General features: G+C 44.4%; 1 protein-coding gene across 1 annotated transcript in view; it reads left to right on the top strand.

The window, feature by feature from the left end:
• LOC120064395 (E3 ubiquitin-protein ligase ubr3-like) overlaps window positions 1-18,037 on the top strand; it is a 40,156-nt gene that overhangs the window by 11,560 nt on the left and 10,559 nt on the right. The window contains exons 20-30 of the mRNA XM_039014950.1: window positions 107-251; window positions 413-517; window positions 608-778; window positions 1,824-2,275; window positions 3,340-3,428; window positions 5,753-5,902; window positions 6,809-6,942; window positions 10,478-10,588; window positions 10,696-10,896; window positions 11,205-11,341; window positions 14,900-14,985. Coding sequence (XP_038870878.1) covers window positions 107-251; window positions 413-517; window positions 608-778; window positions 1,824-2,275; window positions 3,340-3,428; window positions 5,753-5,902; window positions 6,809-6,942; window positions 10,478-10,588; window positions 10,696-10,896; window positions 11,205-11,341; window positions 14,900-14,985 — 1,781 coding nt within the window. The remainder of the gene's footprint in view (window positions 1-106; window positions 252-412; window positions 518-607; window positions 779-1,823; window positions 2,276-3,339; window positions 3,429-5,752; window positions 5,903-6,808; window positions 6,943-10,477; window positions 10,589-10,695; window positions 10,897-11,204; window positions 11,342-14,899; window positions 14,986-18,037) is intronic.

The following is an 18,037-nucleotide window of genomic DNA, read 5'->3' as shown; positions in this document are numbered from 1 at the left end:
CCTCAGGAGATTATTTAATGTTACATTATTACCGATGTGTTTGTGATGTTGGATTGTGCTCTATTGATTATTGCTTGGAATTGACCTGATTTGTTGTTGTATCCAGCTTGAAACAGTCCGGGATGCACACGACAGGGAATCCATGGCCTCCGTACAAAGAGCGGACTCCTCTGCACCCATGTTACAAAGGCCTGGACAGGCTGTTACACTGCAAGACACTGCACATTGTCATCTTCACACTGCTTTACAAGGTGACCCTTCCAAACCCGTCTTCACTCATATTATTCATCGCTTCATTTGTCCCTGAAAGAAACACCTGTGCATAGGAATTTCATTGTCTTTGATAAAAGCTGATGGAGGGATTGCACTATGGTTGAATTTGGCAGAACTATAATGAAATGTTTTGTTTTAGATCTGGCTGGATCACTCCAACATGTCTGAGCACGTTCTCTGCATGGTGCTCTACCTGATTGAGCTGGGCTTGGACAACCAGGTTGAAGAGGACAAGGGGGATGAGGTTAGACCTTCAGCCACTCAAAGACAACGTTCGTTAGTTTGTTCCTATGTGCTCTTCACATTAACCCCCTTTCTCATGTTCTGTGACTAGGAGCCTTGCATTGAGGAGCACTGCCATGACAGCTGGTTCCCAGGCACCAACCTCTTGTCCAACCTGCACCATGTCATCAACTACGTGAGGGTGAGGGTGCCTGAGACTGCCCCCGAGGTGAAGAGGGAGCCCCCTGCCAGCACCAGCACCGAGGCATCCAACTTTGGCCAGGTCAGTTAACACCCTGCCTGCACACTGGGTGGTACTGCCTTGACTCATGTATTCATGCTACTGTGCTCAGAATTGTTTACCTCTGGGCAGATGAGATATAATGTTCCTTCAGTATGCTCGGTATACTGGGTATTTTTGTATTATTTAGCCTGTTATATCTTTTGATGTGGAGAGGTTGCTCTTTGCCAGGGTCATATGTGTTAAAAGCACTTACGTAATGTTGTTTTTGCCGTACTTCTGTTCCACAGAATTCCAGGCGTCTGACAGGGAATTGGAGAGAGGTAGCTGTTTGCATTTTGAGTGTTTGTTTGGTCTTACTAGGAAGACCTGGATGATGTTCTCAGGGCCTTGCAGTGTGTTCTCTTCTGACTGTTGTGTAAAACCTCCATGACAACGTTATTCTCTTGTTCATGTCTTACGATTTGTAGCCATATTTAGGTCGTTTTGAGTGTGTGGTATTGTGCTCTGATGGGGTTGAAACTAAGTGTATAATGTGAGTCTGGGTAAACGCTTTTTAACTGCATGTCACCTTGATTGATGGCGCTCCGACAGGGCTGTGTGATGTATGTATATTTAACAGTGCTCCCATCCATTGTCAGGGCAAGTCATTGCAATTGTTCCAATGTTTTTCACATTCAAGGGGGGGGGGGGGTTGAATTTCTCTCATAATATGAACTAGAACTCTGAGGTTTCTCTTAAAGTCAACAGAATTAGGGGTATTTAATGTGACTTTGATATGTGTGCTGTGCCCATCTGCTGATTGCAAGGTGGCCTCCTTCTAATGTAGGGATCCATCATGCCAAAATGGATTTCTGTGATGTTGTAATTTGAGCAGGCATTTGTGTCGTGCACATAAACACTCCATTGAAAGACAGCGTTTCGACAAGGACCGGCTGAATTGGAAGGAAAGGTGGTCACATGGGTGTCTCTCTTGCTCTCCCTCATCTGCATGTGTTTATTGAGAGGGCCATGGTTTGTGCTGCATGTTTGGAAAGCAGATGTATGTGTGTAGGAGAGATCTGACGTGTGCCTCTGCTATTGGTAGAATGTGCGGGAGGCGCAGGTGTTCAGCTTGGTGGCGGAGCGCCGGAGGAAGTTCCAGGAGATCATCAACCGCAGCAGCACAGAGGCTAGCCAGGCGGTGCGGCCCAAGAGCAGCTCCACTCGCTGGGTACCGCCCGGCACGCCTCCCCAGCTGGTCACCGAGATCCTGGAGATCCACGAGAGCATGCTCTCCCTGCTCATCAAGCTGCACCAGAAGCTGTCGGCCAAGCAGAACTCTCTGTCGGCCACCTGGCTGGAGGACATGGACGCCAACCCAAACCGCCACATCCACGGGGACGGCATCACCGCCATCGAGCGCATCCTCACCAAGGCGGCCACGCGTAGCCACCAGAGCAAGCGCAGCATCCAGGAGATCTGTGGGAAGGTCTTTCCTCCTGTCGCTCCCAAGAAGAACAGCCCCGCTGCCAAGAAGACCATGGATAAGGAGGAGAGGTTTGTTACAGACTCCCACTCCGTTTGCAAAACCATCATCAACTTATGTGGTGTCACTTTTTATTTTCCGTCTCTTAAAATGAATACAATAATCAACGTTAAACTGTTTCAATGTGAGGACTTTATTAGCTTTTGAAATGAGAAACTTTTTTTGAAGTTGGTCAAAGGGCATCTGCAGAGTATGAATTTGTAAAAAAAAAAAAATCAATCAGCGTAGAGCCTTGTTCTCGGGCTGTTGCCAGGGCGACTGTGGGCCAGCCAATGGCAGAGGAAGCTGAATGGGGGTGCTTCACATTTCTCAGACGGGCTGTCTGTGCCCCTGAAGCTGTCAGTGGGAATTACTGAGCTGTGACGCTCCTGTCACCATTTGTTTATGTCCTCTTATTAGGGGTCTCTATTTACAGTCAACCCTGTTCCCTGGAAGTCTGCACAGGATCTACAGCCAGCCACATTAGGGAAATAATCACCTTCACAGCCCAGCACCCAGTCACATACTGTAGCCTTGCTCAAAATAGGTTCTTACATTCTAGTTTGTATGTATCAGTGTCCAATGCTACAAAGCCAATCTCACATGATCTAGTATGCCTTTGTGACGGCGTCTGAGGAAAAACAAGCATTTGTGTAACGGGCAGACCAGTCACTGTCTGGAAATGGTAATGCACTGGTTGGTGAGTGGTGGTGATTTTAATGGCTAGCCATTGAAAGAAGGGCTTTCAGTGCATTATTAAAACTAAGCATTTCCACTTACACATGGAAGCTGTTGCTATGGCGATGGGTTAACCCAATCAGTGAAGAGAATGGGCATTACTCCTGCATCAAAAAAATGGAAGCCTGGGCCACATGCCTCAGCACTCTATTTTAAGTATACATTTTGATTAGAATAACTCTGTAGGATTTTTTGTTTGTTTTATGTGTGGTGGTGTCACCACAAGTCTCCGACTATTTCCAAGCTATGCAACACTTTGACACTTATGTGAAATGGTATGACTGTGACTTTTTGTATTGATGGCAGTTTTTATATGGAAGTAGTCTTCTGTGATTTTGAAGCTTTGTTTTCCGTTCAGGCGTCAGAGGGCTCGAGAGAGACAGCAGAAACTCCTGGCTGAGTTTGCCTCCAGACAGAAGAGTTTCATGGAAACAGCCATGGATGTTGGTAAGGCAGTGACTCATTTGGTCCCGCAGCATTTCTCATTCTCAAAGCGCATTCCTATTGTTTCCCCATCTATGAGTTATTGTGAATGTTGGGTCAGTCTTCTCAGAAACCTTTCCGAGCTTCTAGCTGTACTTATGTATTGACAGATTTATTCGATGGTGCAATATATATGCTAGGACTTCTTGGATATGGGGCCCGGTTCGCTATAACATTGAAGTGGACTCCACGCCACTCATGCTGAGGACATTTTATGGACTCGTTCCATTATAGTCTTTGAAGGAAAGAAAGCTTAGCCCCCCCCCCCCCCCCCCCCACTGTGGCAAGGTGACACTGGCCACAGCACTCGGCCCTCCCATGGACTACCTACACTTGTTAGGCGCAATGAGAGGAAAGCACTCCCCTGGGGTTGGAGCCGTGCTGGTCGAGTACACAGCGGATCAAAGCACTAATAGTGGTATGGACTCCCAGGGTCGACCCTGCCACAGCGTGGTTAGTGGATGAATAATGGTCTCTGTGATCAGAGGGAACGCTTAGGCAGGGTTTAACAATGTAAATGGAGTTTGCCTATTTGCACAGATTTTGAAGAAACGTACAATTGTTTGAGTAGTAATTTCGCCATCTTTTTGCAGGTGTCCCTGCTGACAATAACCCCACATTTATTGAATGGATTAGCTTGCGTGTCCATCTCATCAGTATAAAGATTGGTCATTGGCTTCTCATGAGCTATGTTTGTTTCACAGATTGAATCAAAGGTCACAAAGGATATGAATATTTGTGCTGGGATTTTGACAAGGCAAATAGGTCCAATGGTGAAAGCATCTGTTCAAACACAAATCTCCCAGTGCGCTTGGCCGCAGTGGTTTATGGGCTTTGTGGAAAACTAAAGCCAAGATAAGACCGACATCCGGGTACTATGATGTCTTGTGTTTTTATGCACAAAGACAAAATCCCCTTTTTGAATTCCCGTTTACGGTGTTGCATTTTTGTTCTCGCTCCTAGCTGTGTGCCACATGAAAGATGACCATTTTGAATACGGCGAGGCTCATGCGTTTCAAGATATGATCCTATTGTTCCTGAGCTTTCATGCGTTTGACTCGGGCAACAGATGTTGCGAGCATCTGCTTTTTAAATGGATTTTGTAGCATGACTTATTATGGGCTCTAAATTGGAAGGTTTATGATCTAGATTTTCGTATGTAAATGCCTGGACAGTGATTTGTTTACGATTGAGCAGTTGTAGGCTATGCCGTTGGAGGGCTAAAAATACCACCGCATCCTTCATAGGATGCCATCTGAAAGCATTCAATTTGTCACAACTATCCTCACTCAATCATGCTACAGTGTTGACTGCAAAGATTTTACACGTATGTTGTTCAGGAGCGAAAAATAGCATAGCCAGGCAGTCGTCCTCCATTGCAACACCAGTGTCCTTGTCTCCAGCTCAGCGTGCACTGATGGCCTGAGGCCTGAGCTGTTACGTCTAATGCAAACTGTTTTCATTTCCCTTGGAACACACTGACCTCTCCCGAGATCAGTCCACCTGACGCAATAAATCAATTCCAACACGGGTTGACATTTCTATGCCATATTTGCTGTTCAAATTGAAATCGTAACTTTTTTTAAATGAAATTCACTTCCGTAATTAATCTCTAGCGCCACGCCAATCACTTGGACAGAGCAAGCAGAGAGCTGAAGTGTTGACGTGAGGCACGGTCCTTTCCACTACAGTACAGTGAGTGGTGGACCAGTATGTCTGAACGCTACCTGTGCTTTTGTCCATGCTTATCCTCTTTTAACCACCCCTTCTCATCTTGTAATTGAGAAAATGCAATTGTATAAGAAAATACATGCTATTTCACTGAAGTGGAACTGTTGAGACCCGTGTCCAACCTAATAGAACTAGTCATTGATTTGCTCTGAATTATGAAAGAACAAAGTAATTGAGCATGGTATTATTTCTAGGAAGGAACGCAAGCTTATCTGGCACCTCCTCAAATGGCGTTTTATTAACTGCCTGTTTTACCCCGCCCCAAAGACAGCAGTTACACACCACGTTACCGCCAAATGTTTTAGTTTTTTTACACATGGCTTGCCAAGATCTTCCCCGAGCTCCAAGCACTTATTCCAATATGTTTGTCTCCTCGTTTAATGTCATTTGCTCAGAAAATCTGTTTTTAGAATGCAAAATTGCTATCCAGCTCCAAATGGGACCTATTCTTGATGATTTCTCCAGCATTTCTGATGAAGCCTTTTTAATGTGGTATTAATAAAGTGTTGAAGTTAGGAACTAAAAGTAACCCTTTTGTGTTGTCGTGTGTCTGTTAGAATCCCCGGACACTGAAGCAGCCATGGACCTGGGTGCCTCTGAAGTAAAGGAGTCTGAGGTCCTCTATGACTGTGTGATCTGTGGCCAGAGTGGACCTTCCACTGAGGACCGGCCCACTGGCCTGGTCGTTCTCCTCCAGGCATCCTCAGGTACTACTGCACTACATCCCCCAGTAGCCCCCTCACTGTTTCACATCACTAAATTAATGGCCTACACAATCTGCTTTTGTCTCACCACCGTCCTGATTTTGTAGTTCAATTTCAACCACCTACTAATGAAATGGCAATACGGAGTCATTTGAACAGGTAGTGTATTTCATAGATAAGAACATCTACTTCCCTTAGCACGGCCCTTGCCGATTTTAAACCAAAACAGTTATTCATGGCAGCTTGGCTCCACCATATTGGAAATCTAACTTTAATAGGTAGTTTAGCTGTTTTAATTGGCTCATTTATCATTCACGGTGATCCCTGGCTGCGTTTTCATACAGCCTCTCTCCGCTAAGGGTTCATTTCGAAGCCATCCTGCCCAGACAGAGGAGGATCATTCACTGTCATGAAAATAAACGGCATGTTTTATTAGTAATTAGTTGCGGTTTGGGAACACTTGCAGCCTCAAGGTCAAAAGAACACCTTATATGATCTGCCAACTGCTATTTCATATTATGCCTATCAAAAGACAATGTAAACGCTAAGTTAATTATCTCTCTGATCATTATTGCACACGGTCGTATTGTCCTTAGATCGGAAGCCATAATCATTGGAAGCGGGATATTTTTCCAGACTGCCGCTGATTACTGAGAGGATGTGTGGGAGACTAGCTGTCATTATCGACTGATTTATCACTCACTATTCTCTGTTCCTGATGTGGAAAGGGAAAAAACGTCTGCTTTTGACTGCAGGCATTCCTTAAACGTGACATGTTTTCCACGCAACCGCTGCCCTTGATTGTTCTATGTAAATGTTATGCAGACTTATAAATGGGAATCTGAGAGCTCCTTATGCATAGTAATACATTATCACTCACTACGAGTCCCCGTGCTCTGACTATTTCAGTGCTGGGACACCGATGCAAGAGCGACGAGGCGAAGAAACTGCCAACCACTGACGACGAGCGCATCTACCCAGCGGACACGTGCGGGGCTGCTCACGACGTCAGGCTCGCTCTCATGCAGAGCTTCTTCAAAGATGTAGGTGTCTGACTCACTCACTTGGTTACTTTGCACACATTTTATATACTCTATATCTCATGTGTCTTTGGTTTTGGTCTATCAAGTAAAAGGCTCACTGTAACACACAGGTAAACATTCCTGTTTGTTTTTTTACATTTTGTGTACTTTTCCCCCTTTTCCTTCCCAATTGTTGTGGTATCCAATTGGTAGTTAGTCTTGTCCCATCGCTGCAACTCCTGTAGGGACTCGGGGGAGGCAAAGGTCGAGAGCCATGCGTCCTGCGAAACACGACCCATCCAAGCCGCACTGCTTCTTGACACTGCTCGCTTAACCCGGAAGCCAGCCGCACCAATGTGTCGGAGGAAACACCGTACAGCTGGTGACTGAAGTCGGCATGCATTGCACCCGGTTGCAACAAGGAGTCGCTAGAGCGCGGCCGGCTGCGACACAGCCCGGGATCGAACCTGGATCTCTAGTGACGCCTCTAGCACTGCAATGCAGTGCCTTAGACTGCTGCGCCACTCGGGAGGCCAGCATTCCTTTTTTTTTTTTTTTAAGTCTCTCATGCACATGAGGATTCCCATCATAGATGTTGAACCATTTCTGCCTGAGTGGGTTTCCGGTGATTCAACAGCCTAGTCCCAGCCCCCGGCGAAGTGTGCCTGTCTGTCAGTCAGTAGCCAACTCAACTAGACTGAGTCGAGCGGCTACTACTGCGGGATATTTGTGTGCTGGAATCATTCGTTTTTTTTTTTACTGAAACTTCATTTTATGTCATGACCGAGCTCCAGTCGCCACTCAAATCATTCGTAAATCACGGAGTTGCGCTTAATCGGCTAGTCTGTCAGTAACTCCAGCAGCCTGAGAGCGGAGATAATGAGGCATGGAGGATTTAGACCTCCCGACAGACCTTCTCCTCCACCTTTTTATTTTCCCCCTCTCTCTGACTGGGAGCACTGAGGCAGTTAGTCTGGGACTAAGAAACACTGCCACTGTCTTTCAGTTTTAGCTGCGCTGCTATTCTTTTGTTCTTTCTCCAGAGAATGTTACTGCCTTACTGGCACATAGAAATGTAAATTCAGGTTTTAAAACTGCCACTTGCATTTGCAACCCTTTTGACTTGGCAGTGCGACACCTAATTTGAATTGGTTGGTTGGGTGCCAGTAATTTTTTTTAATTTTTTATTATTTTAAATTTTTGCTGGTCACATTAGTTTTTGGTTCACAATTGGCTTTACAAAAAACGATCAAGATTTATTCAAACAACAATGGCTATGCAGACCATTCAAAAAGTTTGGTCTGAAGTCTTTGCGATGCGTAATTGTCATCATGCTCTGTTTTTTAATTAACATTTCGAAAGGCTTTCCTAACAAATCTTCCCAATAAAAAGTTGGTTGCAATGTAAGCCTACCTGGCAGACTGTCGCAATTTGTATCAATCGCGGGGCATTTGTTTTGCTAACTCTACCATCACATGTAGCCTATATTGACAGTACAAAAACACAGCCCGTCAAACGGTCTCTTGCTAGTCGCTCAATTGACTTTTTTTTTTGTTTCGTTTTTTTTAACCTCAAAAGTAGTCTACGGATGTGGTTTCAGCATTATGGACTTGTTTTCCCCCTGCAAACAATCAATGTAATTATTTGTGTATGGAGGGTGGGTCATTATAGGCTACTTGCTCAGCCCGCAAATTAAACAGTTAAATGATGCACGCATCATCCGCTTTCCCGGGCCCAGTGTTCTTTGCTAAAGCTACTGGCCCGGTGTGCCACTGGCAAAATTACCTGAATGTCAAGCCCTGCAAATGCATGCTAATTTAAAATATGGCTAGTTGTTTTTAACCTGGTTCTGTATAAAATGCAGTTACAATATGGGACACAGGTCAGAAACAATTGGTGTGACCAAATCATGTGCAGGTGCCATCAACTGAAAAAGTGGGAAAAAGTTAGTCTAGACTCTAGAGCCTTGTAATTCATTAGAAATGTAGTTAAAAGAATCTATTGTAAACTCAGCAAAAAAAGAAACGTCCTCTCACTCTCAACTGCGTTTATTTTCAGCAAATTTAACTTGTTGAATCTTATGTTCATACAAATATTTATACAACTGAGACATAAACTGAACAAGTTCCACAGACATGTGACTAACACATGGAATAATATGTCCCTGTCAAAAGTAACAGTCAGTATCTGGTGTGGCCCCCAGCTGCATTAAGTACTGCAGTGCATCTCCTCCTCATGGACTGCACCAGATTTGCCAGTTCTTGCTGTGAGATGTTACCCCCCCTCTTCCACCAAGGCACCTGCAAGTTCCCGGACATTTCTGGGGGGGAATGGCCCTAGCCCTCACCCTCCGATCCAACAGGTCCCAGACATGCTCAATGGGATTGAGATCCGGGCTCTTCGCTGGCCATGGCAGAACACTGACATTCCTGTCTTGCAGGAAATCACCCACAGAACGAGCAGTATAGCTGGTGGCATTGTCATGCTGGAGGGTCATGTCAGGATGAGCCTGCAGGAAGGGTACCACATGAGGGAGGAGGATGTCTTCCCTGTAACGCACAGCGTTGAGATTGCCTGCAATGACAACAAGCTCAGTCCGATGATGCTGTGACACACCGCCCCAGACCATGACGGACCCTCCACCTCCAAATCGATCCCGCTCCAGAGTACAGGCCTCAGTGTAACGCTCATTCCTTCGACGATAAACGCGAATCCGACCATCACCCCTGGTGAGACAAAACCGCGACTCGTCAGTGAAGAGCACTTTTTGCCAGTCCTGTCTGGTCCAGCGACATTGAGTTTGTGCCCATAGGCGACGTTGTTGCCGGTGATGTCTGTTGAGGAATTGCCTTACAACAGGCCTACAAGCCCTCAGTCCGGCCTCTCTCAGCCTATTGCGGACAGCCTGAGCACTGATGGAGGGATTGTGCGTTCCTGGTGTAACTCAGGCAGTTGTTGTTGCCGTCCTGTCCCGCAGGTGTGATGTTCGGATGTACCAATCCTGTGCAGGTGTTGTTACACGTGGTCTGCCACTGCGAGGACGATCAGTTGTCCGTCCTGTCTCCCTGTAGCGCTGTCTTAGGCGTCTCACAGTACATTGGACATTGCAATTTATTGCCCTGGTCACATCTGCAGTCCTCATGCCTCCTTGCAGCATGCCTAATGCACGTTCACGCAGATGAGCAGAGACCCTGGGCATCTTTCTTTTGGTGTTTTTCAGAGTCAGTAGAAAGGATTCTTTAGTGTCCTAAGTTTTAATAACTGTGACCTTAATTGCCTACCGTCTGTAAGCTGTTAGTGTCTTAATGACCGTTCCACAGGTGCATGTTCATTAATTGTTTATGGTTCATTGAACAAGCATGGGAAACCGTGTTTAAACCCTTTACAATGAAGATCTGAAGTTATTTTGATTTTTACGAATTATCTTTGAAAGACAGGGTCCTGGAAAAAGCGACGTTATTTTCTTTGAGTCTATATATTTCATTTCTACCGTTATGGAACCTCAAAGGGAATAGACTCTTACCTGTCTTGTGCTGTTCTCTTGTCTGTTTCGCAGAGTTCCTGTCTGCAGTCAGTCTCAATAGGCTGGGATGGAGGTGTGTATGTGCAGACCTGTGGACACACCCTGCACATAGACTGCCACAAGTCCTACATGGAGTCTCTGCGGGTAAGAGAGTATCTATATGAAAGTATGGATTGACATAAGGGACGTAACATGAGGCAGTCCTACCCTGCCTCTGCCTCTGTAATAATCCCAAGTGCATTTTTACACAGAATGACCAGGTGATGCAGGGCTTCTCTGTGGATAAGGGAGAGTTCACCTGCCCGCTGTGCAGACAGTTTGCTAACAGCGTGCTGCCCTGCCGCCCGGGCCGGAGCACCGAGGTGGTCAGCTGGCACATGCCCAGCAACAACAAGACCTCCGTGCTGGTGAAGGAGGTGGAGGACCTGCAAGAGCAGCTGGGACTTTTCCCAGTAAGCACCACTGTAAGGCAGTGAGGTCTATACAGCTTCACCCCAGTCTGTTCCCCTGATCACTCCATCTTAATGCATCACTAGCTGACAAATGAGACTAACGATATTGCAGCTTTTTTAGTGTTACCCCAGTTTGGTCTCCGTTCATATTGAACCGGTCATCTCCTGGCAAACCTTTGCAGTGGTTTGTTTCCCGTACCATACCAATGATTTGCAAATGCATACCAGTGGGTGACCCTTATGTCGAAATTACCATTGTTGTCAAAATGGAGATGCTATGAAGTTACTGTGTAAGTTTTCCCCTTCAGATGGAGTCCAACCTCAGTAAGGAGATGGAGTTGGTGATCAAGGACATCAAGAACACCACCCAGAGGAAGTACATGGACTATGGCAAGAACCCTGGTTCCCCTGACAACGACTTCCTCTTCATGTACTCTGTGGCCAGGTGAGGGACACCGCAGTCTGCTCTGAGACTCTTCAAAATAATACAATTTTAGAGACTCCATTTGTCACAGTCATACAGAGAATTCTCAATTTCAAGCTAGACTAAGTGAAAGTGCACCCCGCTGACAGGCCTTGGAGATGTGGGATAGACTGGTCACTGCAGGCTATCTTTCAGTGAGACTGTGTTCCTGTGGCTAGTGACCCCCTACCCTTGCTCCAGTCAGACAGGGAGGTCCTCCTCCACTGCTCTTATTATGCACACCACTGACTATTGTCTGGTGGCCGCCGGCTGCCTGTCCTGTCTGCTCCTTTGTGCTCTTAAAGCCAGCTCCCTACCTGACATTAGCCTACAATAACTGGGCACAGAAAGAGAACTGCAACCTTTCCTGACTTTAGCCTAGTTGTATTTTTGTTTTGTTGTTTTTTTCCATTGAGTGCGTTTCTTCGATTTGAGAAGGGCTGCTTGAAAAGGCTTTTGTACAATAACTTTGGTGTACAGTCGAAGCGTATCGAATTTTTGTCTTTGTACCTGCACCGGATATATAGAGTATTTTGAAGAAGACAAAAATGAAGTTGCTCGGAACCTGTGAAGGTTTTCTTGATTGCCTTTATTCATACCTCTGATTGTACTGCAGTGTGGGGCTGGAAGTGCTGCTTCTAAGCAGCTTTGTCAGTTACGGCTGCAGTAAAATGGTATTGACTCTGGTTGGTTCCACCATCCTTTGCCTAGTCTTTTATTACCTCTGACTGTATGGATTTATCACTCTGCCTCCCTTTGACTGATTTGAAGAGCTCTTTCTCCTGAGTGCTTATTCACAGTTTTGTTGCGCCGTGTGTTAGAGCCCAAATTGTCCTTCCTTGAACAACACACTCCTCTGTAAAATCTGGAGGTAGCAGGCGCTCTGCAGTGCTTTTATCATAACCTGAAATTGATCATGCGTTACAGGGAGTAGAGAATGCAACCGTCATTCTATTCTTTCACCAGAGTGTTGTGGGAAGGCCTTGGTCCCTCCCCGACCTCTCCCCCTCCCCATGACACGGTCCACTCAACCGGTTCCTCACCCTGTGCCCGGCAGAAAGAAATCCCTGCTTCCTGTGTCTGGGTTCCTGTTGGCTTTTACAAGTTCAGTGAACAGCGCAAATTGCCTGAGGAATGGACAATTCCTCTGTCACAGGGCCGCTCTTATCAGTAGCAGACAGATGGAGCTTGATGCAGCTGCATTATCTATGTGAAATTGCTTTTTCATACTGGGAGCCCAAGGATTTGCCCCCACCTTCCCAGCCTTTGGGAGGAAACGGCCAGTGGCAGGATCAAAACAACTCCAGTTCAGTCTAATTTTAGCAACACCTACTGTATCTGCTTTTAATATCAATTTATTCTGTTACGGCTTTTATTTCATTATTTGGTGGCAAAATGTTTATATTAAATGTTTGGATATGCATTGGGAATTCACAAACTGGGATTATACACGGAAACTGTGGATGAAACAGCTTTTATGCTAACAGCCTAGCTTGTGCAAACCCGGAACCATTGAAGTTCTGTAATTTGTTGATACGGAATAGCTGGTCCAAAACAAACACAACAAATGTCTGCTACATCTTATAAATCTGATGGGTTTTTATAAAAAGGGGGAAAAGCCAGTCACGCATATATTGAGGATAATTCTGCTAGGTGATGCGTTTAGGTTTGCCCACTAGCCCTACTGTCTTAGGTTGCTAATAGAGCCCAACCGATATGGGATTTTTCGGTTTGATACTGATTTTTATGGAGGCAAAAGTCAGATATATCTGCCAATATCTTTTTTTTTAACACATTGTGCTCCAAAGGATCAACGTATTCTGTAAATTATGATTTCTTAACACAATATTAAAATTAATGTTATTTAAGAACATTTTATTTGTGGATTACAGGATATCCACCAAAAAGCAACTATATCCTGTATAAATATGGCAGTAAATTATACCTTTAGTTTACTTTCTTAGGTAGAACTTAAAGATGTCTATGGCAGTGGATAAGAAGTATGCAAAAGTGTTTGTGCTAAACCACCACAAAGGGTGGCTGGTTGAATTAAACTGTCAAGTAAATCTGAAACTGCACTGTTCACAAATAAGCGTTGAAATGCAGTAACATGCCGTTTGTAATGTTACCACTAGGTGTCAGCTTCAGCATTTGTCTTGAGTTGATTTACTACAGTGTTTACAACAGTCACAGGTCATGTAAACAAACACGTAAATGGCAACTTTTGACAAACACAAGTTTACATTACAACAATGTTTTGTTATAGAAACCATATGTACCTTACACTGTTATTAAATAGAACATGTACTGGCTATACATTTCAACTGCAAATGGCTTGCGCTGATGACTGTTTTATGCAGGCAAATTCTTGCCGCACTGGTTTTGGTCACACGTTTTAATTTAGTTCGCTAACTAGCCTTAGCTACTTAGCTACTTATCTCATTATGAATGCAACCACATGAACTGAATGATAAATCTGTGACAACGGTCTTGCTTTTTGCAGATTGCATATTTCGCAAAACGAACTAAGCTTATTAGATAACATAATAGGTCCACTATAACGGTGTTATTTTTGTGTCATGGACGAGTATTCACTTGGGCGCCAGTCCAGTGTTCGCACTAAAGTAGCACAGATTGCTAGCTGGCTAAGCCTACCTTGCTGGCTACCTAGCCAGCTAATGTTAACTAAGTGAGAATGTGGTGAGGGCAAGGCTGCTTGCTTGGTGAAGTGTATTCTTGTTTATTTACTTATTTAAAAAAATATATTTTTATTTTTTATTTAACCAGGTAGGCAAGTTGAGAACAAGTTCTCATTTACAATTGCGACCTGGCCAAGATAAAGCAAAGCAGTTCGACACATACAACAGCACAGAGTTACACATGGAGTAAAACAAACATACAGGCAATCATACAGTAGAAAAATAAGTCTATATACAATGTGAGCAAATGAGGTAAGATAAGGGAGGTAAAGGCAAAAAAAGGCCATGGTGGCGAGGTAAATGCAATATAGCAAGTAAAACACTGGAATGGTAAATTTGCAGTGGAAGAATATGTAAAGTAGAAATAATAAATACGGTGGATGTGGCTGGTTACTCTCCGTCAAACCACCATGCCTACTATCTATCACGTTGTGACCTAGCCTAGGGCTGAATGATGTTCCCTCTTCAGGCATCATTACCTTTTAAAAAAAAAATTATGACATAAAATTAGCAGACTTGTTTATTATATGTGTATAATGTCGGCGCTTTATGTGTGGGATAAAAACCCAATACAAATATTTATGTGAAAGGCTAAAATCGTTCAACTGATTAATCGGTCAACTGATTAATCGGTCGTCTCGAGTGGCTACTGCCATAGCCGGTAGACAACAAGAAGAAATGTTAATAATCCACTTTTTTTGGTTGTCCTGTTTCTGAATGGGGGGGAAACTCAGTCAGACTGCCTGAGCTAACAATGGCTGTGAAAATGCCTTAATTTTCCTCTTGTCCCTCTAAGCCCTGCCAGTTGACAGTATGCTTAGTAATGGTTGTGTTTCCTCAGGACAAACCTGGAGCTGGAGCTGGTGCACCGTGGAGGTAACCTGTGTTCTGGAGGAGCCAGTGGTGCAGCCAAGCGCTCCTGTCTCAGTGAGTACACCACACCATTCTTCTGGCCTTGCTTCCCACTAGATTAACATGAGTGAACCCTCGTCCATCCATCTACTCTGTGCTATACGAAGTGTGTTGCCCCCTGCTTGACCACGTAGCTATTGTGTACATCTGAAGAATACCGTCGACCCATGTTTCATATCATCGCATTTATAAAATAATAATAATTTTGTAAAAGAGCATTAAGTATTTGTATGTTTACTTTGTTATTTTATGATGAGGTTCATTGGTATTTAGGCTGACGAATATGGTGATTTGTGGGTGGCGGGACGCCTTGTCTCATCGACCTTTGTGTAATGAAGTGTCAGACTTGAGATTGGATTGATGTAACCGTTGGACCATTTGTAAAGATTGTCGATTAGCAGGGAAGGAGAGCTGGTATCCCAGGTGAGCTGTTGCCGTTGTGTTTTCTGGACATGGATCAAGTGCTGTTGTAGTTGATTGTGTGGCAAGGGCGTCCTGCTCTGGGGGGACTGGGAATGAAGACTGAGTGATGTTGTCCTGAGCTGTGACTGGGCCCACTGTGACAATGTCAAAGACAAAGCCTCAGAGAATGGTATCCAATGGGAAGACAAAGCACAGTTGTGCTCAAAGAGATGCAGACCGTGTAAAGTTTGATTTTGGATGGGCGACTCGTTTTTAGATCCCCAAGGTGTTTCTCCTTTATTGTACTTTGTTATTTGAATTTGACCTTTTAATATGTTAAACATGACTTTCTCCTAGTCAGAACTGAGCCTGTGGATGAGGGCATCCCATTTCCCTGCTCTGTTTTAATTAGTCTGTTTAGTGGTGATGCATTTTAGCCGCTTGCTGCACTAGTGAGAGGCCTGTCATCCTTGATTGGGGCAAAATACATTTCACGCTAGAGGACTGCGATTTTCTGAGCTACATTAACTTGTGTAGCTGCGCTGGCGGGCAAGTAGCAATACATTAGTGATTTGTCTTCGTAGGGAATGGGATATGGAGGGGAACGTGGGACATGCGATAACAACTATAACCCAAGTGAGTTCCTAAGCCATTTCCCACAAGGCACTTACAGTGCCAAGAAAAAAGTATGTGAAGCCTTTGGAATTACTTGGATTTCTGCATAAATTGGTCATCAAATTTAATCTGATCTTAATCTAGGTCACAACAATAAACACAGTGTGCTTAAATTAATAACACACAAATTATTGTATTTTTCTTGTATATATTAAATACATACTTTTTCCAACCTACACTGTGAATGTTTAAATTATGTGAGTCAGGAGTCAGCTAACCTGGAGTCCAATCAATGAGACGAGATTGAAGATGTTGGTTAGAGCTGCCCTATAAAAAACAGTAAAAAAATGTGAGTTTGCTATTCACAAGAAGCATTACCCAATGTGAACTATGCCTCGAACAAAAGAAATCTCAGAAGACCTAAGATTAAGAATTGTTGACTTGCATAAAGCTGGAAAGAGTTACAAAAGTCTCTAAAAGCCTTGATGTTCATTAGTCCATGGTAAGACAAATTGTCTATAAATGGAGAAAGTTCAGCACTGTTGCTACTCTCCCTAGGAGTGGCCATCCTGCAAAGATGACTGCAAGAGCACAGCGCAGAATGCTCAATGAGGTTAAGCAGAATCATACAGTGTCAGCTGAAGACTTAAAGAAATCTCTGGAACATGCTAACGTCTCTGTTGACGAGTCTACGATACGTAAAACACAAAACAAGAATGTTGTTCATGGGAGGACACCACGGAAGAAGCCACTGCTGTCCCAAAAAAACATTGCTGCACGTCTGAAGTTTGCAAAAGAGCACCTGGATGTTCCACAGCGCTTCTGGCAAAATATTTTGTGGACAGATTAAACTAAAGTTTAGTTGTTTGGAAGGAACACACACTGCGTGGAGAAAAAAAGGCACAGCACACCAACATCAAAACTTCATCCCAACTGTAAAGTATGGTGGAGGGAGCATCATGGTTTGGGGCTGCTTTGCTGCCTCGGGGCCTGGACAGCTTGCTATCATCGACGGAAAAATGAATTCCCAAGTTTATCAAGACATTTTGCAGGGGAGTGTTAGGCTATCTGTCCCCCAATTGAAGCTCAAAAGAAGTTTGGTGATGCAACATGACAACGACCCAAAACACAGAAGTAAATCAACAACCGAATGGCTTCAACAGAAGAAAATACGCCTTCTGGAGTGGCCCAGTCAGAGTCCTGACCTCAACCCAATTTAGATGCTGTGGCATGACCTCGAGCAGTTCACAGCAGACATCCCAAGAATATTGCTGAACTGAAACAGTTTGGTAAAGAGGAATGGTCCAAAATTCCTCCTGACCGTTGTGCAGGTCTGATCCGCAACTATAGAAAACGTTTGGTTAAGGTTATTGCTGGCGGTCAACCAGTTATTAAATCCAAGGGTTCACATACTTTTCCCACCCTGCACTGTGAATGTTTACACGGTGTGTTCAATAAAGACAGGAACACGTATAATTGTTTGTAAGTTTAAGCAGACTGTCTATTGTTGTGACTTTGATGAAGATTAGATCAAATGTTATGACCAATTTATGCAGAAATCCAGGTATTTCCAAAGGGTTCACACACTTGCCACTGTATATTGTTTAGCTCATGAGGATGTCATGGGCTAGAGAGGGGAGCAGGAAATCCCTTGCATTAAATCAACTGGAGAGACCACCTTTCAAATAGCTCGCATCTGGTTTATCAGCCAGAGAGAAGGTTTTGAATTAGGCCAGTCTACTGATGTAGCCTGCACAGAGAAGACTGCCTTGAACGTCCAATACAATACTGTTATGGTGGGTGTCGGCCTATCACAATGAGATGATCAATTCCCATGGGCACATTTCAAAGTGTTTGTACACTGGGGGGGTAAAAGTAATCTAGGCCAACCATAGGTCACACAGGCATGACTAATCTAGATTAGAGGCATGGCGGGGGTAAAGATCATGGCAAATAGCATGAGCTTTGATAGAAGGCAAGGCCAGATCAATATCTGAAGGCATCTCTATTGATGTTGTCAGACCGTGTGGCTGTGGGGGGAGCAGAGAAG

This window comes from Salvelinus namaycush, chromosome 19 (assembly GCF_016432855.1).
Source record: "Salvelinus namaycush isolate Seneca chromosome 19, SaNama_1.0, whole genome shotgun sequence".
Lineage (NCBI taxonomy): Eukaryota > Metazoa > Chordata > Actinopteri > Salmoniformes > Salmonidae > Salvelinus > Salvelinus namaycush.
Note: the sequence above shows the minus strand (reverse complement) of the source record. Positions and strands in the feature narration are given on the sequence as shown.